The sequence below is a fragment of the Daphnia carinata genome, chromosome 7 (genome assembly GCF_022539665.2).
Source record: "Daphnia carinata strain CSIRO-1 chromosome 7, CSIRO_AGI_Dcar_HiC_V3, whole genome shotgun sequence".
In the NCBI taxonomy this organism is placed as follows: Eukaryota; Metazoa; Arthropoda; class Branchiopoda; order Diplostraca; family Daphniidae; genus Daphnia; species Daphnia carinata.
Window position 1 is genome coordinate 161,819 of NC_081337.1, and position 24,166 is coordinate 185,984.

General features: G+C 38.2%; 3 protein-coding genes and 1 long non-coding RNA gene across 6 annotated transcripts in view; 2 read left to right on the forward strand and 2 right to left on the reverse strand.

Annotated features, from left to right (window-relative positions):
• LOC130701879 (uncharacterized) overlaps nucleotides 1-24,166 on the reverse strand; it is a 46,092-nt gene that overhangs the window by 8,137 nt on the left and 13,789 nt on the right. The window lies entirely within an intron of this gene.
• LOC130701880 (recQ-mediated genome instability protein 2-like) lies at nucleotides 2,557-3,300 on the reverse strand. The gene is made up of 2 exons (XM_057523672.2): nucleotides 2,889-3,300; nucleotides 2,557-2,828 (listed from the first exon to the last, which is right to left on the reverse strand). Exons 1-2 carry the CDS (start codon nucleotides 3,196-3,198, stop codon nucleotides 2,671-2,673), a joined length of 468 nt encoding a protein of 155 aa, XP_057379655.1. The 5' UTR covers nucleotides 3,199-3,300; the 3' UTR covers nucleotides 2,557-2,670.
• On the forward strand, nucleotides 19,529-20,407 carry LOC130701885 (uncharacterized). 2 transcript variants are annotated; one of them, XR_009004204.1, is made up of 5 exons: nucleotides 19,538-19,571; nucleotides 19,639-19,715; nucleotides 19,794-19,891; nucleotides 19,957-20,115; nucleotides 20,267-20,407. It is a non-coding gene; the product is annotated as an uncharacterized LOC130701885 (long non-coding RNA). The 2 variants fall into 2 exon arrangements; XR_009004203.2 differs by having other exon boundaries at nucleotides 19,529-19,715.
• LOC130701881 (protein Jade-1-like) lies at nucleotides 20,406-21,755 on the forward strand. 2 transcript variants are annotated; one of them, XR_009004202.2, is made up of 6 exons: nucleotides 20,406-20,480; nucleotides 20,547-20,673; nucleotides 20,739-20,861; nucleotides 20,943-21,210; nucleotides 21,286-21,450; nucleotides 21,524-21,755. XR_009004202.2 is itself a non-coding variant. In XM_057523673.1 (4 exons), exons 1-4 carry the CDS (start codon nucleotides 20,443-20,445, stop codon nucleotides 21,081-21,083), a joined length of 429 nt encoding a protein of 142 aa, XP_057379656.1. In that variant the 5' UTR covers nucleotides 20,412-20,442; the 3' UTR covers nucleotides 21,084-21,211. The 2 variants fall into 2 exon arrangements, 1 of the variants encoding a protein (XP_057379656.1); XM_057523673.1 differs by lacking the exons at nucleotides 21,286-21,450; nucleotides 21,524-21,755 and having other exon boundaries at nucleotides 20,412-20,480; nucleotides 20,943-21,211.

A 24,166-nucleotide genomic window follows, 5' to 3' on the forward strand; every position in this document is an offset into this window, starting at 1 on the left:
TCGACCCTTTCCTGTGCCCTTCCAGCAAGATAAGTGGTAGGAAGTCTCGGAGAGCTAGCACCTGGCGTCTTCTGACCAATCACATCAAGCGATAAATATTTTTCTTTCAGCTGCAGCACAGCTGACATGCCACCAAATAATCGGAAATGGCTCTTGTAACAATTTAAATCCATAAATGATTTTTCTCCAGATTTCTCTCGTAGCAACAAAAAAATTCCCTAATTAATATGCTTACAGAAGAAAACAGTATAAATGCCAACACGTTTTCCATTATTTTGCATTGCATTTGATGGCAAAATTCAACTTTGCCAGAATTTTAGAGCGATATCATTCCACCGTGGCAGGGCAGCCGGAGTACCTGTGGCTTCATTTATTCAAAATTATTCAAATTAAGTTACTAGAATATGCGGAATGAAAGTTAAGGTTACCACGGAAAACGTTTGTTTTGATAAATGAGCAGATAATAGGAAGTCCAGAGTTATTGAACTAGGAGCAAGAATATTCCCCATGGCGAACGATGGCGACTCTGATTCAAACGCGCCATCGACCACATTGAAGACATTTTGTCTCCTATTTTCGAAAATCTTCTTACGAATTTTTTAACGGTTCCATGCAATCGCATACTGCGTACTTAGTAGCCTAGCCAGTACTAGCTTCAGGCCGTTTGGAACGAAAGCGAGTACCAAAAACACATCTTTGCGGATGCCTTTTGTACACTGGGTATTTTTGCACTACCAAAGAAAACTGATTATAGAAATCAATGAGTTAGGGCACTATAGCTATTTGCTCCTTTTCGGTTTTTTATTGGTTTTACTAGGCCGATATGGTATGGTGCCAGACAAATTACGGCGAAAGAATTATTTATATAGCTTCTACCACGACGGGATGGGAGGAGGGATCACAAATATTTACAAAATATAGTTCATCTTTGTAGTAAAAACTACATGGTTTTGTCAAGAAAGCCATGATTCTTCATTCCAAGAACCGCAAAGGAAACACTTATCATTCGAGAATCAGTCGTCATTCTGGAACCTCGTGCACTTTCGCCATAGGGCTTCACACCCACAACTGTAGCAACCCAATGTTCATCCATGCATCGAAACATATCCAAAGCGCTATCGGTCAAACGAGGAAAACCTCAGTTGTAAAAATCGGTAAGCTCTCATCAAGGGCATAATTAAAATCGGGTTCTAATTAATGCATGTTGAACGTTTAGTTTTTCTCACGATAATTATTTCAAGTGCGTGAACCAATCGGGAGAGGGGTAGCACAAAGAAAAATATACTTCTTTGGACCCTTCGTTAGGCATTATTTTCAGTGTTTCAATGTTTTGAAGCAATTGTGAGATTCTTAATAGAATTAAGAATATAGGCCTACTGAAGTAATTTTTAACTGTTAATAGAATTAGTCTTAGATTTAAATTCAAAGATATTCAACACCGGAAGCTACTGGCGTGACAGCTGATCTGCTTTTTTACTTTTCTTCACCTTTAGGAAATTTGTTTTTTCTGCAATTGCGGCAGCGAATTGTTAAGTGGGCAACTGAAATTTTTTTTAATTTAACTGAGTACAGCCAGACAAGAATCAGTTTGGACATTATAAGCCAAAATGACAGCAGTTTCTCGTTTGTTAATGCCTGCAATGACTGAGTTCTTACTAACTATATTTATGCCGAAGGAGCAATTAGTAGTTCTTCATTTACGCTTTAAAGGAATCTTTGTCAAGAAATATTTTTGATTCTAGATGGCAAAGATATTTAAAATTTCTTTTTGGGCGCGGATTTGCTGGCATAATGGGAATAGTACCTCTCCAACAACACCAAAAAAGTAGAGTTCGTCTCGCAAAAACAAAATGGTTTTTTTCTAATTTAATATCGTTTAATTAATACTTTTATCGGTGAGCAAAAAGCTTGTCACCCAACTTATTGTAACTGCAAGTGATCTAGACGTAAACATGGGGCAAATTTAAGAAATCATTCAACAAATTTTTTTATCTGGGACCAAAAAAATTTAGATTTTAGTAAAAGCGGTGGATACAAAGCCTAAATCGGAGATATTGGTAAAAAAAATTCGATTACGTACACTTTACTGAGGAATTGGCTACCATGTATTATACCAAGAACCAAATCAGGCCAAATAAAATTTTTTTTAAAAAAGTGTGTAGTTCCTACAATTACTGTATGGTATAAACATTTGCAGATCGATAACCAGGCAGTAAGCCGATCTCCGTTTTGTGAAGAGGTTAACAGCAAAAATAAAAAAAAATAAAAATAAATAAAACAAACAGCCACTCCGTGTAATCAGAAAGCAATTAAAAGCAACTAACTAATTTAGTTACTTACCACGGATGTCAAAAGCTATTATTTACGACATAATGTCCGATCTGATGTAAAACTAAAACAAGCATTCGGATTGATCGTTGTGACACTTTTCTCTAAGATTAATAGGATTGCAATGCCATGAAAAATTTGTAGCATCAACTACGCGTACACGAAAAATTCAAAATGGGAAATGAGAGATGCAAATTACGCACGTCGGTAGAAAATGTTCTAACTATGTATGGCAATGAATGATGTGTTTATATTTTTAAGCAGATCATGAAAAACATAGGCAGAAAAGGATGTTGGCTTTTGGTACTTAGAAATATTAATGTAGTGTCCAAACAGAAATGCTCAAGCAGCATTGCACAGCAGATGTGCCAAATCTTTTACTTCCCATTCCCACAAAATTTGAAGATTTATGCTGTTATCTAGTTTGGTCATTTTTATGGCTTGTATGAGTGGTGTTTGGCTAGAGGATACAACTGTACCAATTACTGAACAATACACTCCTAGTAAAAAGAAATTTTGAATTAGAAATCATCACAACTTTACAAAACCTAAATACATACCTTGCTGAATCCAATTTGTAACAGAAAAAGATATCAAGGAAATTTTTACGATTCCTCCCGAAACATCTTTCAGAATAACATGTGAGTCATTGATAACATGAAGAATATTTCCTTGAAGCCAAACAGTGTGCACATAATAATTGATTTCTTTTCCTGTAATGAAACTTTTTAGGGGTACAATCCATTGTTCACATTGATTTTCTCCACGAGACAAATCCGTCGACTTTGAATTTCGGCAATCTTTCAGTTGGCGACAAAATAATTTAGTTGCAGGTACACTAAAGAAATCTGAGACGCAGTCAAGCTGCATTTTCAAACAAAACGGAACAAATCGCTAACGTACAAATTTTTCTGCAAACATGCTACCAAACTTTTCACGATCCAACCATGGTGTACTGAATATTGCAGAAAAATCTGTCAGGTAAGGCCGAAGGTTTTTAATACATATATATACAGGTTTCTTTTGCTGTTTTGGCGCTAGGGGGCTTATAAGGCCATACTTTGAGAACTATGCTTTCTGCAAGTCACATATCCACGGATTCCTACACGGCCTAGCAGACGGTTTTACTGCCTAAGTCAAAACGTCAAAAATCAAAAATAAGTTTTGTGTCAAGTGTATTCGTGATAAAATACTCTATGATAGGGGAGACCGGACCCATCTTGGACACTGTACCAAGTTGTACAATGCCGCGGAAAATACAAGTTTTCATAATAAAAATATAATAATTACATAATATTTTCAAAATAGGTTTTATACATGGTGTAAAAATTTGATCCTGTGTCTGTTTTATTTTTTTAATTGTTTAACAAATAATAAAAATACGAAAAAGTCTGTATTTTTCTTCGTTCTTAATCGATGATTTTTTAAAATGTTATTTTATAATTATACGTTAATAGATATTAGAAGTAAGTAGACCAGAGATTTCTTAATAATATTTGAAAAGAAAAATAATTTTCCTTATTCAACTTTCAACAGAATCATTTATTCTGCGAAAGTTATTTTTTGGGGCCAATTTGTACAAACGGCAGGGGTGATGTTGGACACCAAATGGGCGTGCATGGGATGGGCCAAATCTAAGTGGGAAAATTTGAAATTTTGCAATTTAAGGAAACATTTAGAATATAACTAATGCTTATTACAGTAATATTGCAGAAAAATGTGGCGGTTTTCCCTATGCTTTGTTTGCCAAACCTGACACATTTCACTGCAACCTCCTGTACATGTTTTACCTAAAATGAAAACACATTTTTTTAGAAAGACTGTACTTTAAGCTTTCTGTATTAATTTACTTTGATTTACATATTTTTTTCATAACTAATCACATTTTTTTTGAAGATATTTTTAAATGCTGACCAAAGAGGTCGAGGAAAGGAACATCCAATTGTAAAGGCACCTTAGTTACGACATAATCTGGCAAATGAGATTAGAAAACAAATACGAAAGATAACTACACGTCCACAATCATTCTACGTTGAACAATTCGACCAGCTCGTGTGCGATGAGAAAGACTAGATTGTTGATTAGAGATCACAGAAGGTGCATAATCATTGCAACTTTCATGTTGCACGAGTTTTCCTTTTCTATTTTTGATTTCGTCGGCTTTGTTGCAACCGTATTAACAGCAGGATTCATAATATTCCCTGACAACAACTTTGTTCTTCCTCTTTTTGCCTTTTTTTGTTCTTTTTCGTCTTTTTTTCTTTGCTCTTCATCAATTTTCTCTTTTTCCGAAGTATCAGTTATAATCCGTGTCCTACCCAAACGGTCATTCTTTCGTTTGCGTGGAGCAGCTGGTGTGTTTGGGAAACTTGCGTGTATGGTCTGACATGCTCTGGGATAACATGCGGTGTAGTATACCATATGTTAAAGACAACGATGATATAGGGCAGTTATCGGCATCTATTAAACGAAAAAGAGTTAGTAAATTTAATTTATGGTGAGCATACCATTCTTGAAACCTGAAGTGCAAGGGTTATTTGCCGTAGTTGAGAAGGGTTCATCCATGCTTGCAATTTTAGCTTTGGTGTTGTACGTGGAAACTTCCATATCAATGTCGTGTGACTAATTGGAAAGCAGATTATTTTCTGCTTTTGGAGCTGTTTCAAACAGAAATTACAAGTTGCTATACTTATAAAACCAACAGTAATATTTAATGATGTTTAATTAAATTTTTACCTGGTGTATCAGTAACATAGGAGGGCAAAAAAATAATTTTTCTCAATACCCCTCCCTATCCCTTGAAGTTAACTCCCTTCTAAGTTTTGCGACGGAAAGTGTAGTTCACACTTGTTCACCAGAGGCGGTGTAGTGCAGCTTTTTGCTGTTAATGTTTGAAATTGGGGGGTTTTTAAAAAACATAATGGCTATCAATCAGAGCAGACAAAGTTTTATTCACTCTTTGTACTGTTTATTAAAAATTCTTAGAAATAAAAAAAAATATCACAAATAATTTGATTCTGTGTTAAATGCATGATGTTCAAACAAAAAACAGCTGCATTGCTGCGCCTCTGGTGACCAAGTGTGAAGTACACATTCCGTCCCAAAACTTAGAAGGGAGTTAACTTCAAGGGATAGGAAGGGGTATTGAGAAAAATTATTTTTGAAAAAATAACATTACATCTATATTAAGTAAGAAATGCTATATCTTTTGGGAAAAAAGATTTTTTTTAGCTCACCTCTAAGTATTTTATATAAAATTTTCAAAAACCTAGTCTTAGCATTACGCTTATGGGGAAATACCGGGTGTGCCTATTTCGTGAACGAGGAGCTAGAGCCTTAGGGGTAAGTTCTACAAAAAAACTAAGTATTAGTGAATTGTAGATCACGACCTAATCTGATCAGCAAAAATTTAAAAAAAAAAATCTACCTGTATCCATTAAATAGCAATGGGAGTTTAAAAAACACCGTAGCGCCATAAGAATACACGTAAATGGAGGAGGTGTGCCTAATAACTTGGTGGGTACTGTAGGACTGGAAATTTTTAGTCCTATTTCTACTGGAGAAAGAGAACTGGGAGAAATAGGACTGACTAATTTTTAAAATCTTTTAGACAATCCTATTCCTCCATGGCATCAGTCCTATTTCTCCTCGGCATTAGTCCTATTTCTCTTTAGAAAGAGTCCTATTTATTTTATTTTGTTCCAGAAGGACCGATGAGCCACCAATCCGGCAAAACCAGAAATATTTATTACTTTTTTCGCACTTTATTTGGGCACAACTAACTTACCCAGTTGCACTCATGTTGTACTTGCTCATACAACTATCAGCAACAACTAACTAAAGCAAGACTTACCATATCGGTAACGCTCTAAGCTGTGACAAGAGTAGTCCTGTGTTCGATTCTTTGTGGTTTCCTTTCGTCTAAGATTTTTGGTAACATTTGCATTTACGTTAACTATGAATAGTAGAAAAATGTTAATGAATCTTCAGCTGTATGAAAGCAAGTGCCTCACCAGGCGCAAGAAGAACTGTTGAGATACAAGAGAATGGATGACAGAGGAGCTGGTAGAAGATGGTAGATGGGGGAGAAATAAATTATTTGTGACTTAACATTTTAACTATTCCTCAACTTCTTTACCAAGAGGAGGATTCTAACACAGAAGTAGATGACATAATTTGCAATTATTATTCGAAACTTACTTAAAAAATTTCCAGTAATATTTAAGCTATATTTGTGCGAAAAAATGCTTCAATAATGAAAGTTATTCTTTAAAAAGATTTTTGGGAAGAAAGCAATTACGGGTGTTTAGGGAAAGACTAATGAAATGGTAAATAATGGTAGTTTTAACTTCCCAATTTTCACATGCGGTTTCAGCATTTCAGCCAGTCAGTATTTAGATCTACATGGTTGTCGTGCTGTGTATGTGCTGTGTATGGAGTTTTCGGATATGGATTGCTTTCCCTGCCTAAGCATCTGTCGATCGTGTCCAGGGGTCTGCTCTATTCCTGCCCAGCGGCCCCCTCTGTTCCTGCCCAGCTGCGTATTGTTTATACTGAGTCGCCTTCATATTGTGGATAATTAAAATGGAATCGCAAACCGTAAGTACATTTTTGATTTCACTAGTGCTGGGCCGAACCCTGACACAGGGTATCAGGCTTGGAACGGATAGGCAACGGTTCGAGTTCTGGCATTCTAAAAATTGTTAAAATAAAAAAAATGGAAATTTTCAGTCCTATTTCGTTTCAGTCCTATTTCACCGCCAATCATGATAAGTTAATGCTAGGTGAGATAATCGTAACACATTCACTCATATAGCGTAATGTTACCTTATTCAAACTAGAATCTCACCCCCACAAATGTTTATGAAGTTAATAGACAACAAATTATCAATGATACCTGTACGTAAGTCGAATGTTGCGACAATATGGTTCACAATAAATCAAAGAGTGATTAAAAATTTCACGCAGCAGACGCCGCCATGACATGACGAAGGCCAATCAGGGAAAACCAACGGAAAAATTGATACTACCAAATTATCGATTCTGTGTTGGCTCCACCTCCTCCTATAAGGAAGACCCTTATCAATAAAATGAAACTTTTCAGGTATAATAAAAGTATTTTATTTCACGTAACAGCTTATTAAGACTAAATTTAAATTGTTCACTAATTTAGTTTGAAAAAGTAGAAAAAATTAAAATGTATTACAACACAATCTGCCTCTTTTGACCCCGTCCAAAGTAAGTACCCCCGAATCGGTCGAAACTCCCCGCAAAATAAAAATGGTAATAAATTCTAAAAAATTATATTCCATCTCTGAAAAAAAATTCAGCGAGTAGCGGAAACGTTGTAAATTCAGTTTTAACAAATTTGACTAATTTCGCGTAAAAGTAGGATGGTAAATAATGAGGTAAAACCGAAACTGTTGTGTGATGGGTCCGGTCTGTCCAACAATACATTGTGCAAAAAAGTAAAGGTGTTGAATTTTTTAATTAAAGTTTTATCTTAATTTATCTTTTTCTACTTTTCAGGGATTAGAAGGAGTAGAAAATATAAAAAAAGTAAAAATATCAAAAGTAAACTTCTGTTTTGTTGGGCTTTGTGGTAACACAATAAAAGGAAATGTCTATCGAAGAGTAAACTTTGTGTTGTTCCGATTGTGATGTTTCCGATTTCCCCGAAAGGATAATACAATTTATATTCCAATACAAGTTTTTGTATTCCAATTACATTATTTCAGACTAAGGATTTAACTGTAGTTATGTGAATATACAGTCACCACCCAAAGAATTTGATCACCCCCGTCTAATTTTTGTGTTTTAACACGCGTAGGATAGGCCCTACGGTGTCGCACGCCGGAATTTTTTTCCTATAGAAATATTGCGCGCAAAATTATCGGGTTTGTTGCATTACAAAGATAAAGGAATGCTCTTTATCTTTCTAATTTTTTTATTTAAAATCCGTTAAGATTTTACGAAATAAAGCGTAGACATGAAATATTTGATCACCCCTAAAACAGCCGCATAGATTGTCCTTACCCGCGGCTTAGCCTTAGGATATGGGGGGTGGCAAAGATGGGAGAAATAGCTACCTAAAAATATCAGGTAAATTTTTGTGCCATATTCCGATAGAGGCGCTGATGCATGCATATTTTTCCTTAATTAGCGAAGGAAAACTTTTTCGCTTCGAAAACTTATTTGCGCATTCTTATTTGCATAGAATACTATGTTTCAAAGCCAGGGAACGAAAACCATGAAATTTTTAGTGTAGCGTAGGCTTTTGACGAAAACCAACATGGTTACGAAGAAACATTTAAGTGTGGAGGAGAGGGGAAAAATTATTCATTCGTACAAAACGTTAGAGTCCATTAGGAAAGTGAGCAAAACATTAAGTCTTCCGTATAGCACCGTTAAGTACACCATCGTACGGTTTAATGAAACGAATTCGAATAACGATAGACCTGACCGTGGCCGCTATGAAGTTCTTTCGGATTCGGACAAGCGCTTCATTAAACTTATTAGCAGAGTTGGGAGTAGCTCACTGAAATGGAGCGCGCTCTGAGCTTTCCGCTCAGTGCTTCAAAGTGAGCGGAAAAGCTCTTTCGCTCGCCAAAAAAAAAGTGAGCGCGCTCTCGCTCATTTTTCGCTCGCGCTCTTTTTCGAAAAAAAAAACCGCGTAAAACATGCATTTTGATCCGCCTATAATTTCTATTAAAATATTGCAAATATAAAGCATAGCGCATCCACAAAAAACTTAGTAAATAAAAAATGTTTAACTGCACCAGTGTATTGAACAGTGTTGATCACGCATCATTCTGGATACGCCATATAGCGTTTAGAACATATTGTTACAACAGAACATCAAAACAAAAGGGGAACTTTTGGCACAAAGATGCATCAAAATGTTTTTGCTACGTAGGTAGTTTTTGAAGGGCAACTCTGCCAGTTCCTCGACGACATTCCATTTTGTTTCAAGAAAAACCAGCTTATCGAAATTGCTATCCGATAAGTTTGACCGTTTCGGAACAAAAATGAGACCAGTCGTGCTAAAAAGTATTTCGCAGGCAGCAGATGATGGAAGCGCGCTATTGTATTCCCTATTTAAAGAAAAACATAGATTAGGCATCGGCTAAATAATTTCAAAGAAAGTATTAGGAATAAAATATGTTACATAAATATCTGTTTAATCGTCGGGAAACGACTTAGATCTTCCAGAGAACCGGCGACATCATTGAAATACCGATCTACTTCCCCGATTTCGGTAGAGGCCCTTTTTCTTAGGCTGTTTAAAAACTGATTGTTAGATTTCTTTTTGGATGGTGAACTATCACTTTGACTTGTTTCATCGCAGGTACTTTCATTTGCGCTAAACCAGAAAAATAAAAGACATTTCAATTAACTAGATCAACGAATAATTGCACAACGCTATACTCACTCAACTATTACATTTGCACGCCTTTGAACTTCTTTTTTAAGAAGAGCAATATCGTTGTTTTTTTATTCTTCTGGAACCCAAGATAGCTTAAAATGCGGGTCACTGATAGCCGCTAGACGCATATGGTCGTCGTCAAACAAGGTGTTGAATCTTCTATTTACACCATCGAACAGGCAATTGACAAGTGGAATGCAATGGACGATACATCTATCTTGTTGGAGACTTGTAAGTTTGTCCTTCAATATTGTAATGACAGGAAGAACACATCCCAATGACATCGCTTCTTCGTATTGGAACACGTCCAAGGCTTGAGAAATTGGCTTCATAACTAATGAACTCTTTAAGGAATTCTTGTTCAGCGGCTGACAGTTTTTTAAGCTTGAAATGTTCAAAAATTGTTTGAAGTTCTTCATTTTTCTTCGATACGAAATAATGCACTTTGCACATCGCGTTGTAATAGCTGTTCCACCGTGTTATGTTATGGATAACGAATAACTCACCTATTATCTTTCTTATGAAATCAGAAGCTAGGGAACTCCGACTTTGTTTGTTCCAAACGGCAGACAGTTTTAAATCCAACTGTTTTTTTCAATTTTGTAAATTGACGATTGGTGATGTTTTTGACATCTGCTGTGGCGATCAGATTTAAGGAGTGACAGGTGCAGCGGAAATGACGAGGAAGAAAAATTCTACCTTCAACGTCGCAAATATCACTATCGCTTTCAAACTCCATCTCATCTTGAGTTGTTTTTAACTCACTTTCTTGCATCGACACCGCAAAGCCACAGGGCTCGCCGCTTTCTACATGCACTGGAATGTCGTTGCGATGATCCAAAATCAAACCAATATCAACGTAAATGACGTCTTCACTGTCATCTTCATCGTAAATTAAGTCATCTTCTTCACACGAAGCTCCTGGTAAGTCTTCCTTTTCCTTAGATGGAAACATCTTGAAAGCTTTTAGAAAGTTCGACCCGTTGTCTGTAATGGTGATGTTTACTTTGTTGCTAATCCGGAATTCAGCATGGAGATTTGCCATTGCCTTGGCAAGCACATCGTAAGTGTGTGCTCCATAAAGTCGCCGAACACCAAGGCAAGCACTTCGACGGATAATCTCTTTCGCGTCCTTTCCTTCCCCTAGCCAATGAACCGTCATTCCCAAAAAGCTCTTGCGGTGGGATGTCCAGCAGTCAGCTGTGGTGGAAACATAATCCACCTTTTCAAGTTCTGAAATAAGGTTTGATTTAGTTCTTGCGAATTTTTGATTTAAAATCTCCATCATCGAACGCCGACTTTTGATGACAAGTGGGCCAATCAATCCCCCAATAAGCTTCTGGAATCCTTCTTTTTCGATTTCGCTTAATGGCAAAAGATCTGCGATGACATGATTCTGTATAAAAAATGAATGAAAAATATATTGTCCTGTTTCGAAATATATAAGAAATACATTGTTTGCTACCAAGATCGCCTCGTCAAGTTCTTCTTGGACTCTTATTTGCTTAAATTTTGAGAAAACTCGAATGCAAATGATCATTCAGTTTGGTTTGTGTCATTTTCTTTGTTGTAGTGTTTGTAGCTTGAGATGCGGATTCTCTCTCTTATTGTTCCACGAAGCAATGAAATCAGAGAGATGGGAAGGGTGTTTAGTCTGGAATGATAAACATGAAACCATTATAAACTGGGAGTAAATCTTATATTAATCTTATTACGCTATCACTTTTGAAAAGTATATACCTTAATATGCCTTTTAGCATTAAACACCGAGTTGTTGGTTATTGACAAGTACTCTGCCTTTCCATTTTTTCCGTACTTGGTCTTATGCTTATGGCATAACATGCATTTAACCTTAAATCCCTTCCCACTTATCTGGTCGTGCATGAATGTGAAATACTTGGCTGGCAGTTGAATTCTTGACTTACTTGACGCACTATCAGCACGAACTTGACTGATTTCACTTTCCTTCACCCTACAGCAGATTAGAAATATGAAAATGACAATACAAATGGAACTTAGTTAACTATACTTACGATGTATCACAAAGAGTCATCAAAAGGTTCTGAATCTGAATGTGAAGTAACATAAATTTCTTTTTCATAGTCTTCGTCTCGGCCTTCTCCATCGTGAATATTACTTGAATTGGAAGCCATAATAAATACCGCAATCTTTGGAAAAACAAACAAAAAATTTATATTACATCTTATTATTTAAAGATTTTAAATCATGCAAAAAAAACCAAAGATTGTACTTGCCCACTCTCTAAACAATGTTAAACTGAAAGAATTGTTTGCGTCGTCTGCGCATTTACTGTGTCGTTCCCGCAAATTCTTTGCTATATTAAAAACAGTTTAAATTGCTGCCGAAAGATGGCGTAAGCGGTGTGAGCGCTCGCTCACTAGCCTTTCGCTCAAGCTCACGCTCGCGTTTTTTAAAATTGAGCGGCTCTCGCTCGCCGCTCACTGAAAATCGCGAGCGCGCTCGCGTTTCGCTCTCGCTCACTGAAAATCGCGAGCGCGCTCGTTTTTCGCTCTCGCTCAGAGCGCGCTCGTCCCAACTCTGCTTATTAGTATGCGGGACCGAACTAAAACAGTGCCTGTTATACGTGAAGAGTTTAACTGCGGCAGGGAGAAAACCGTTTCAAAAACAACAATTCGCCGCCGTTTATTGAATTGGGGTATTAGGGGTCGTGTTGCGGCAAAAAAACCTTTATTGTGGAAGCAAAATGTATTGAAAAGATTGGCGTTTACCAAAGAACATGTTAATTGGACTCAAGACCAGTGGTCTAAAGTTCTTTTTTCTGACGAAAGCAAGTTTGAAATCTTTGGTAGCAAACGCCGCTTATTCGTCCGCCGTTTTGAAGGTGATAGGTTTAAGAAAAATTGCTTACAACCTACAGTTAAGCATGGTGGAGGTAGTGTTCTGGTATGGGGTGCTATATCTGTAAAAGGTGCCGTACCTCTGAAAAAAATCGAAGGTATCATGGACACGAAGGTAACTTATTGTTATTCACGTCCGTTAATATAGCATTAATTGAATTTTTATTAGGCTTATCACCAAATTTTGATTCGTCACGCCCTTCCTGGGGGGGAAGCGGCTTTTAGGAAGGGGGTTTGTCTTCCAAGAGGACAATGATCCCAAACATGGATCTAAAATTTGTAGGGGGTATTTAAATAACAAACAACAAGCTGGTGTGTAGGTCATTGAATCTTGTTATTAGTTCGAGTTAACGCTGAGAGTCTTGCTTACGATTTAGGTGAAATTATCCGGATGGTCTGGCCAGCTCAAAGCCCGGACCTCAATCCCATTGAACAAATTTGGGATCTTCTTGACTCCAAAATACGCAAAATGCCTAACACCTCGAAGAATGCTTTGTGGAAAAATTTGCAAACGGCTTGGGCAAAAATTTCAAACGAGACTTTGGCGAAATACATTTTCACAATGAAGTCCCGCTGTGATGCAGTCATCGAGGCTAAAGGTGGCCACACTAAGTTTTAATACAGAAGTATCGAACAATGACTTTTTAATACCTGCGATTTTTCTTATTGTTTAGCATCTCTCTCTCCTAGTGTAAGTTATAATTTAAAAATATTATCTAGAATTACTGTGGCCTAATGCCATAAATATTAGAAATAGTAGACGAAGGAAAAACTAAAAAACCCACAGCACGACAGATAAAATTCTTTTCAAAATCCGAACATTTATTTTCTGGTCCCTTCAGTGGTACTACACTTTACAGAGCTTGTTATTGAATCATTTCCTGGTTTACAGCTTAAGTCGACAGACTGTTTGGGTACTTCTTGCTTCTTTTCCGTAGATTGAGGTTGCTCATTAGGAACTGTCAATGGTCCTAAAATATAAACGTCCCCTGTACTGTCATGTATAGCTGTTTCACCATCTTCCGAAAAAATCCACTTCGCCATTATCTAATAACGAATCCTTATTACCCTCCAACTGAGACAACTTTTTTTAAATGTGTGGTTTTACCGTTCAACGAGCGTTAAAGTAATTGTAACTCTTGTACTATTCTTCAATTACAGATATTTGTAAATGCAAGATCTAGGGCAACGAAAACTTCATTATTATTACTTCGGTCAATCAAAAATATGTTACCTTACGTATTAAAGGGTACGAAGCTGTAATCCAGTTGAATTTTAACACTGATTTCTATCACTGCGATATGATAGAAAAAAAACAAGGAACCCAAGACAGAAAGTAGTCTGCTGTGCGTTTTTTGCGAAACACTGCATCAGCGCCCCTATCGGAATATGGCAAAAAATTTACCTGATATTTTTAGGTAGCTATTTCTCCCACCTTTGCCACCCCCCATATCCTAAGGCTAAGCCGCGGGCAGGGACAATCTATGTGGCTGTTTTAGGGGTGATCAAATATTTCATGTCTACGCTTTATTTCGTAAAATCCTTAACGGATTTTAAATAAAAAATTAGAAAGATAAAGAGCATTCCTTTATCTTTGTAATGCAACAAACCCGATAATTTTGTGCGCAATATTTCTATAGGAAAAAAATTCCGGTGTGCGACACCGTAGGGCCTATCCTACGCGTGTTAAAACACAATAATTAGACGGGGATGATCAAATTCTTTGGGTGGGTACTGTACATTATTGTTCAGGTGGAGGGTTCATGTTATCATAACCTCCGGTAAAAATATGAGGTAGAGTAAAAACTACAGGTAATAATTATTTTCGTATACGCAAGTTCTGGCAATTCATAATGCAAGACAAGAAAGTATAAAGCATATGTTTTTTTCCTGCAAGTTTGTGTTCTATTTCAATTATTTCTGCTTACGATTACGATTAATTATACGTGCTTTTAGTAAAGTTTATGTTACGTTAGAGGTTTCTGGGGAATACTTGTATTTTGAAACTAATGTGTGAGAAATAACGACACCGATTTAGATTCACTAAGTTTATTCGAGGCGAACACAACTCACGAATAGAAAATGTTAAGATGAGTGGACGTGAGAAACACTGAACGTAATTTGGGTGAAACAGCAGGACGTCGACTGACGATTAGGAAAAAAGGGGATACAATGGGGAAAAAAGGGGGAGTAAAGCGTCCGAGTTCTCGATTGCGAAACAATGGCGTACAATGATGCCAAATATCAGAGAGAAAATTAAGTGTGAATGTAATTTTCTACATACTCCCGGCCCGAGAGTGTATTATTCTTCCGCCATTAACCGGATCCGTTCCTTTGCGGCAAGGGCTGCTTGACGTGGGGCGCGAAGTGTTCGAATTGGATCTGAAGAGGCGATTTTCTTCTGCTTCTTGGTGAGCTTCTTTGGTGAGACCGACGAGGCGTTTCCAAAAACCACCATACCCAGGGGTCGCGCTTTGGGATGAAACGCCATTCCATTTGGCTGCCTGAAAGGTATTTGACGACTTCGGCGCTTTCGTAGAGTCTTTTCAGCATTCGAGCGGCACTTTCGGAGGTGGTTGCGTTGTCTGAAAGTACCATTTTCGGCTGGAAATGGTGAGTTATGAAGCTACTAAAGACTAACATGAAATTAGCTGTTGTAAGGTCCTCTACCAGCTCAAGATGGATGGCACGAGAAGTACTACAGGTGAAGAGGCAAATATATGCCTTTGATTCTTGCTGATCAGGTAGACCACGGATGGGAAATGGGCCGGCAAGATCAATTCCGGTCACGATAAATGCCTTATCGCCACGGACGCGAAAACTAGGTAGACTGGCTGAGTCTGGAGCTCGGTATGGAGGTCCGTTCACCCGGTGGCAAGTTGCAATTTTTAGCAAATGTAGTTTGGCAAATTTTTAGCGAGCTGAGAGGCTAAATGAGAGCAAACTGTAGCAACAGCGGTTTTAAGAAAAACGAAAGGCATTGAACTGGTTTTGATTGCTGCCACGATCTTTGAGTGTGATTTGTTCAGGAGACAACCAGTATGAGATGAAGAAGGCTTGGCAAGGAAGTTGGTGGAGGTATTCTTGTCATGATGAAGGCTGGTATGATGTGGATGTTGACAACGTTGGCAGCGATAATGAGATGGGCAGTCTTTAATGTTGGAGTGCCCTGCATTGGGACAGTTGAGACAAAGCTTCTTGACCTTGGCGAGCTTCGTGCGTTCTTATGGCCCTCTAACGTCAATGACTGTGATTGATAGTGTTCACCCGAACAGTAAGGGCATAACTTCTTAACTGGATTGGATGTTGTGAAAAGTACTTGCTTTGTAGGGCGACTTAGGTGTAAATTGGTCATAGCTGTCACTCATAATATCGATTTCTCGTCTAATGGCCGCTCTGAGCTCGTCGAGAGACCATCCCGTGTTACCTTGATGCCGCGTAAGATTTCTGCGCACATCGGATGAAAGCTTGCGAATAAGAAGGCATACCAAATGATCACCATAAGAGTTAGGAATGGTACCGAGAGCTTCGAGGCCACGAATATGGGATTCGAACTGATCAGACCCAGACATCACCGTTCCGTCTTTAAGACGTCTTTTGTCCTAGTCAATGGGACTGTGCCTACCGTATTAAAAACGCTCAGAAAGGCGACCAATTCTGGTATTTATGACCGCCAAACCAGGGATAAAAAAGGGCATTTGTAGGTTTTTTGTACGGTGACGTGGGCCCAAAGACGTCTTTTGGTCGGGCCTAAAGACGTCTTTTATTGGGCCAATAATAGTTTTTTGGCTGCTTGTACATAACGTTAAAGGCAAAGTGCAAAAAAGGATTCTGTGCCTTAAATCGAACTCGGGTCTGGGACAGAGTCTTTTGGGCTAGTTGCCAAAAGGACTCTAGGTTTCCCGGCACTAGGACTTTTGTTCCTCGACAGTTGGGCATCTGGTTCACGACGAAAGTACATCTGGCTATCGACGTTTGGACTAGTAGTTCCAGACGTTTGGGCGCAACAATAAATTGTTGCTGAAATCAACGAGTGATACACTTGACGCCAAGAAGATTCCAGTGCCATCGACGTTACGGCTTTTGACTTGTTGTATGTCGTTTTTTTTTCGACAACAGATCCCATAGAGGATTTAAAAAACATAAAGATGTAGTCGAAATTAAGGTAAACTCTAGTTCCCTCAAAAGTAATTAAACCAATAATGCAAAATTTTGTTAGATTCCAAACTTAAGTATGATTTGCAAATTTTTTAAGGAAATGAATTATTTGATATTTAAGTCCTATCATAACTAATGCTTATTTTGAGCATTTCTTATGCTAAATTAATATAAATATTTTCCTCACTTTTTTCTAGCTTACAATTATTTCAATAGCTTGATTATCGTAAGCTATTTGATAAGGCATTAATCCGTCTTTTTCACAGGGTTTCGAACCGCGTAAAGTCGTGAAATATGCCTAGTTTGGGACTGATAAAAACGGTTTCTTTTTGTGCACGCACTTTGGGTCGCACGTTTTGGTGAAGAAGACCTAGTTTGGGCCTAAAAAAGCTCTCTTTTCAGGTCCTATATAATGTATTTAGGACGGTTTTTATCCCGAAAAAAAACAGGCGTTTTGTCTGGGTTTCAGACCATGTGTGTTTTGGTTAAAAAGCCTGATTTCGGCCCGAAAAAACTGTCTTTTTAACAGCGTTTTAAACCGCGTAGGGTCGTGGAATATTCCTTGTTTGGGCCCGATTAAATCCGTTTCTTTTATTGCGCTTCGGACCGCACGTTTTGGCAAAGAAGAACCAGTCGGGCCTGATAAAAGCTCTCTTTTCCCGGTCCTACATGACGTTTTCGAAAAGACGGCTTTTATCCCGGAAAAAAACCAGGCGTGTTGTCTGGGTAGACTGCTACGGGTTGAAGCTGCAACGGGCAGATTGATGAGAGCCTTGAAATGAGCAGTAACTACATTCTTCGGTTCTTCGAACTTGGAAATAAGGAAATTAAATTTTGTGGCGCCACTGTAGCTTTTGGCATCTACTTCTGTTTCAAATACGTCCCAAAAACTGGACCATAGAAGAATGTCTCCTTTAAAAACAGGTAAATCGAATTTTGGAAGGGCCTGGCTGACTGACTAGGCGCGACAGGAACGACTGGAAGTTAAGGAGCAGGCGCAGCTGTAGCAGCATCTTCTTCAGACTGGGAAGCTGACAATTGAAATTCGAAGTTGTCTCTGGCGTCACGAAGAATTCGGTTGGTGTTATCAGCGCCGCTCATCTCTGCTTCTAAATCTGCTGGATCCGTTTCAATAGAAAGGGCATCGTCAAGGGCTTTAATAGCCGCAATTTTCGTCACCAGATCGGCAAGTTTCCTTCGAAGCTCATCAATCTTCTGCACTCTAGTTTGATCATTATTAGCAACAATGTCATCCATTTTGTTCACCATACGTGTAGCAGCTGAACGATTACTACCACGTTGGGCGGTGGAACTGCCACAACAACTAAGAGATATTTCGGACAGGAGTAAAAAAATTGCAAGACAGCCACGAGTTAAGCCTTTGCGTAGTGGCGTGGGTAGTGCTGTGTGCAGCCACGAGTGACAACACGAGGGACAAAACACGAGAGACAAAACACGAGATGTGTGGACAGTCACTGGTGACTGTGATGTGTGATAGATTCACTAAGTTTATTCGAGGCGAACACAACTCACGAATAGAAAATGTTGAGATGAGTGGACGAGAGCAACACTGAACGTAAGTCGGGTGAAACAGCAGGACGTCGACTGATGATTAGAAAAAAGGGGAGACAAAGGGGAAAAAAGGGGGGGGGGCGCGTGAAGCGTCCGAGTTCTAGATTTTCGACATAATGTGAATACAACCAGTTAGTTTCCAAAATCCGTTTTATTATACTTTCAGCAAAACATAGTAATCTAATACTTAGTCCAGTCGCCATCAACAGCTATGACTAGTTCTGAGCGGGAACCCATGGTCTTTGCGAGAATTTGGCGACCCCTGATCTTTTAAGAAAGATCGAAGATCGGATCGGCAATCCCAAAAAATTGATCGCGATCCCATCGTTTTTAGCGATCAAATTTTTCGCCATCTAGCTCTAGATTTTGCAGTCGCGTGGCTCTTTTTCACTACTATTTCTGTCGAATGCCAATTGATCGAAGCTGCCAACATTAGTGTTAACCCTCAATGGCCGTCAGTGATTGCGGCTGTGACAGCCAATGGTAGCCGGAGAAATAGGACCCGGAGATTTAGGACCTACAAATAGGACCTAGAGAAATAGGACCTGGAGAAATAGGACCCAATCTTCAAACATTTTTTGAAGGGTCCTATTTCTCCCTATTGAGGGTCCTATTTCTCCAGCCTTGAGGTCCTATTTCTCCATCTTAAAAAAATTAAATGTGGAATGGGCTTAATATTGCGATATGTTGAAAAAAAAACCGAACGGCTTATATTGGTTTCTGCACTTCAAACACCGTTATCAATATGACGCCTTTTCACTGCATTATAACTTTTTTAAAAAAATTTACATTCATAATATTTTTGCAGGATTATATGCTTTTTCTATTGCTTTTTAGAGCTCATTCAATAGAAAAGTAATTTTGTTTATACAGTATTTGGATTTTCGCATTTCACATTTTCTTACTGGTGTTTTCAGGCCTACCATCACCCGCCCTTTACTAGTGTCGCTATTCACTTTTTTTTTCTTCGTGCCTCAATGAGGATTCTTGGGAGGGCACATAAGTACCTCTTAATACACAGATAACTAAGAAAATTATTATGTAAAAATAATTTAAGAAACGTTAATTTCATAATAAAACACTGTTTGCCCTTGCGCAAAATATTGTTTTTTACGATATATATGGCAACGGTTACTACAAGCAGACGACTGTTTCAAGCTCGAAGTGTCAACATCCTACAATTCTATGAATCGTTGAAGTTGCTTATTGTAAGCGGTGTTTGTTTGACAGGTAAGTGGCTAGTTTCAGTAAAATTAAAAATTTTCTATTACCTAGGTTTGGCAGTTTTGGTACATTTCAAATTCATGTTGGCATTAGCACCACAGAAGAAAAAAATTTACTTGGAAGGAAAGGTATTTAAAGTGTAGACATAATTTTATTAGTTGCAGTTGGAAATTTGACACACATTACTAATCCGAAATGTTTCTTAGGTGGTTACTTTCAAGGAGAATCATGAAACTAGAGCATGATTTACCATGAACCATTTGGGAACCAACTTGTTAGCTGCCTTATAGCTATCATCCTTCTGGTAATCTAGATTTTCACAGATTTTTTGTTCGTGAAATTTATGTAATCATTTTTCTTATCGTTCAGATGAAATAACAGCATTACAGCTGTTAGTTACGTCAAGACATTAATCTCAAGATGCAAGTACTGAGCTTTAACGGATTTCAATTTACAGAAGCAAGACATCCAATTCTGTTGTTGAGGAGAAAACCAACTACACACCCAGCTATGAATGGACACATATGTGTAATTGAATCTAAATTAATTTTATTTTTATGGTTTAAAGGCTTTTCGTTCTAATCTTCCTGCTAGATAGTATCTGAGAGCCATTCTTTAATTATCATTTCACTTAGATGCATTTTCAACTAGTAACTACATTAATTTATTATCGTCTTAGGTAGCAAACCGAAATCGGTACCATCGCTGAGCAGTGCCCAAGAAAATGTCCAGGAGCACGTAACACTATTCCTTATTATTGATTTCCATGATATCAATATTGGATATGGATCACGGGATCTCATGTTGAAGGCGAGGGGGGAGAACACCCAATCCGTTAGAAAGCTGAAAAAAGAAATGACCGTCGAAGAAAGGCACTTAATCCGTGCCCAAAAGTATAGGATACATAAACATTTTTACGTTTTGCGTTTAATTATTTAGAGTTACTTGTGTGTGAAAAGGCTACAACTCATCGAATCGGACTTTTATAAGCATGCCAGCATTAATGAAACGGCGCGGACGCTAGATCTTGATCTCGATGTCGTTGTCGTTGATCAAATTTTCAACTTTTGGGTTCTTAAACGAAAGGTGTGTGCTCCCAAATTCATGTGTCTCTACTACAAGCAATCAATTTTCTTTTCTAAAATTTCCAGTCCAACCGAGACAGACCATTGCTACCGCCCAAAACCACTGAAACGGAAAGATTAAGTCAGCAACAACAGCAAGATATGGAACGTATGAAATTGTTTGTACAGCTACGACAAGACCTAGAGAGGGTATGAACATACTTCTCATTAACTTTATTATTTTATCTCGTTAAATGCAGAGTTGTCAGTAAAAACTGTTCTTCGCTGTAGGTTCGAAATTTGTGTTACATGGTCAGCCGAAGAGAGAAATTATCACGATCGTATTTTCGATTGCGAGAACAAACCTTCCACAAGCAACAGCGATTTTGTCTCTGTCTGATCTACAAAAAACTATCACCCCAGCAGAACTGACGCCAATCATGGCTCCAATGTCTATGACCTTGTATATTTACGTGGGGAAACGATCCAAAAAGAAGGCTTTGAACAAGTCATTCAACTCATAGCAGGCGTACAGTCGAACATCCCCGCAATGAAAAAGGTTTGGCTTTTCCGTAATTATCGATGACAAGGAAACAGTTCTCAATCTGTGTGCGTTGAATTTATTTGGTTGCAGGATAAAAATGGAATCGTTGGTCGTCCCAATCATTTAAAGGAAGACAACCCATACAAACGCACGTACATGAATGGGGGCGAAAGTCGTTGATTCCGCTCGCTATCTTCCATCAGTGCCGAATCGGCTGCCTCTGATACTGAAACAAACAGTAGATGGAAGAGACCGGTATTTCAAATCATCTTCCTGTTCGAGTTTCTACGCCGATCACAATTTCCCATTTTTTATTCTTTCCGTCCAGGTGAGAACACCTTCGCAAACATCAATTACCTCGGTCGACAGCGATTTCGATGTAGCCATTACACAGCTTGGTTCCAAAAAAGCCAGTTCGAAAACTAGTGATAGAGCTGGCAAGTTCATTTACACCGACAGTGAAGAAGAAGCGGGACCTTTTAGGCTTTTGATGTTACCTGCTAAATTTTTGTTTAATTGTTTGTATTTTGTAAAAATAAATGTAAATCAATTACCAAAAATTTATGGTTTTATTTTAATTTAAACAAATTTTCTTGCGTCCTTTGGCTGCCGCGATCCGAACATTCCGCGGATGTTCCAATACGTACGTTCACTGAACGTACGGATTTGCCATCCTGCAGACGTCCAACTAAGGACGTCCGTAGTACTCCCAAATAAGGACGTTACCAGGACTTCCAATTAATTACGTCCGTAGGACGTCCTCCAGTGGACGTCCCTAAAACCGGACATTAGGACATCCTGGTGACGTACATCTGCCGTCAGAATAGGACGTCCCGATCGGCCAGCCAGGACGTAGATGGGATGTCCCTGGGACGGACAAAGGCTAGTAAGGTATGTATGTGCTATAATCTTTTTGTTTAAGGAAGGCAAGCCAGCATATGCCATCCAATTTCAGGGGAAAAGCAGGACTCTGATAAAATGAAAACTCAACTTAAACGGAAGTTAGATAAGTTGGAGAAGAAGAAACTAAACAAACAAAGGAAAAATAACAGATGCCAAGGTAAACTTTGATTTCGACAAAAAAAAAATAGACCTTCAACTAATTTTACTTTTCTGTATTATAACAGATAAAAGAATACTAAGAGCAATAGGTTAAAAAAAAATGTGGAATTGATTGCGCGCTTGATAAACCAATTAAGAAACAGAATAAAATCAACATCACAAACGAGAAAGAAGTTGGTTGAACGCATCGAAGAACAAGAAAAGAGAAAGGAACAACAACAGAAAAGGGATAAATCAACATTAAGAAAACGAAAAATGAAAGGAAAGCATAAACTGAATAAACTAGCGAAAAAAACAAACTTATCGTATGAATTGCCGATATTGACATGGATGAGCTGCCTCGTGTTCCATTATTTACAAGCCGTGCCATGATAATTTTGTATAACAATACACTGGCATGCCTTCAATGATCCGAGCGGAACTCATTATTTTCGTTCTTGCCACGTAGGTCTCTATTTATGGTTTTGCGGCATATATTTTTTTTATTAAAAAATGTGCTTGTCTTAAATTATATATATATAATTTTTTTATTATTTATCAGTGTATTAAGGAGTACTTAGGGAAAGCATGCCCCTCGTCTCCGGGAATTCGCATGGAATAAGGATATCAGCCAGGGGGAGGGCGATACTAGGACTGGAAACGCCACTAACGAAAGGTCAAGGGCAAAAAATCAAACACTGTGTAAAAATAAATATAACTTTTATACATGAGCTGTGTAAAGCAATAGATAATGCGTGTAATCATGCAAAAAAAATATAAATATGAATTCAAACAAAAAAGTTATGATGGACTGATTACACGAGCAATTGATAACGTGGTTTGGAGTGCGGAAAACTACATAAGCCGTCCGGTTCTTCCTTTACAACAGCGGGCTTTAGGGCTATTTCCCAAGGAGAAATAGGACCATTACTATGGAGAAATAGGACCCTTATGAGGGAGAAATAGGACCCTTCAAAATATGATTGATGATTGGGTCCTAATTCTCCGGGTCCTATTTCTCCAGGTCCTATTTTGGGGTCCTAAATCTCCGGGTCCTATTTCTCCAGGTCCTATTTCTCCGGCAATCCAGCCAATGCTACATTCGTTAAACAGTGTGAATTTTCACCATTAGATGGCGCACAGAAATGATCGGTAGAAATGATCGGCAAAATTTGATCGCCGATCCGATCGACATCGGAACATGATCAGCGCGGGATGTCTGGGCTAGGGTTGAGCTTCGTTCCATTCGTTCGATAAACGAAGGCACGACCACATTCGTGGTAACTGTTAAACGAAAATAAAAATATAGAATCAAAATTACGAAAAATGAAACTAATAAATTCTTTATCCAAAAGTATGTTCATCACTAAATGTCATTTTTGCCCACCAATCTACATCTTAATTGACGAATTCCGTTGCGAATCTTGCATTTTTTTGGGCTTCTGTAAAGAATTTTTTTTTACAGCAATTCTCCCTTGAATCCCTTTCACTTTAAGTCTTCGAGAAATCGTCCTCGATGAATGGGCAACTCATAAATATTATAGATGACCATGCTTTACTAATGTATAACATAAAAATTTCTATTTTTTGTTACCTTTTAGTTCCTGTGGGCTTGGTTTTCAGCGACTGGCGGAATAGGATCTATTTGTCGAGTAGGCAATTATCCAGTAACATCATCGAATTGTTCAACGGCAAATTTGGTCCTGAACAGCTTGCTGAGCTCAAAATTCGCAGTATTACGTTCACGGACGGAAAATCATCAGACAACAGGGATGCACTGCAAGAGTGAGTCAGGGGGGAAGAAAAGGTTATGCGTCATCCGTGGTCGGAAAATTTCAGGGATTTTTGGTTATTTTGAAAAATCTGGTTGGATCTCGGAAAAACAATTTCTTATAATGCGCAACAGCCAGGAAACAAAGAAGATTTATGG

Excerpts from the sequence above, each read along its gene's own strand:
- LOC130701880 (XM_057523672.2), bottom strand. The coding sequence starts at position 3,198 with ATGCAGCTTGACTGCGTCTCAGATTTCTTTAGTGTACCTGCAACTAAA. Across the intron at positions 2,829-2,888 it reads TACAAATTGGATTCAGCAAG|GAGTGTATTGTTCAGTAATT; the intron begins GTATGTATTTAG and ends TCTTTTTACTAG.
- LOC130701881 (XM_057523673.1), top strand. The coding sequence starts at position 20,443 with ATGACCGTCGAAGAAAGGCACTTAATCCGTGCCCAAAA. Across the intron at positions 20,481-20,546 it reads CACTTAATCCGTGCCCAAAA|GCTACAACTCATCGAATCGG; the intron begins GTATAGGATACA and ends GTGTGTGAAAAG. Across the intron at positions 20,862-20,942 it reads TACGACAAGACCTAGAGAGG|GTTCGAAATTTGTGTTACAT; the intron begins GTATGAACATAC and ends TCTTCGCTGTAG.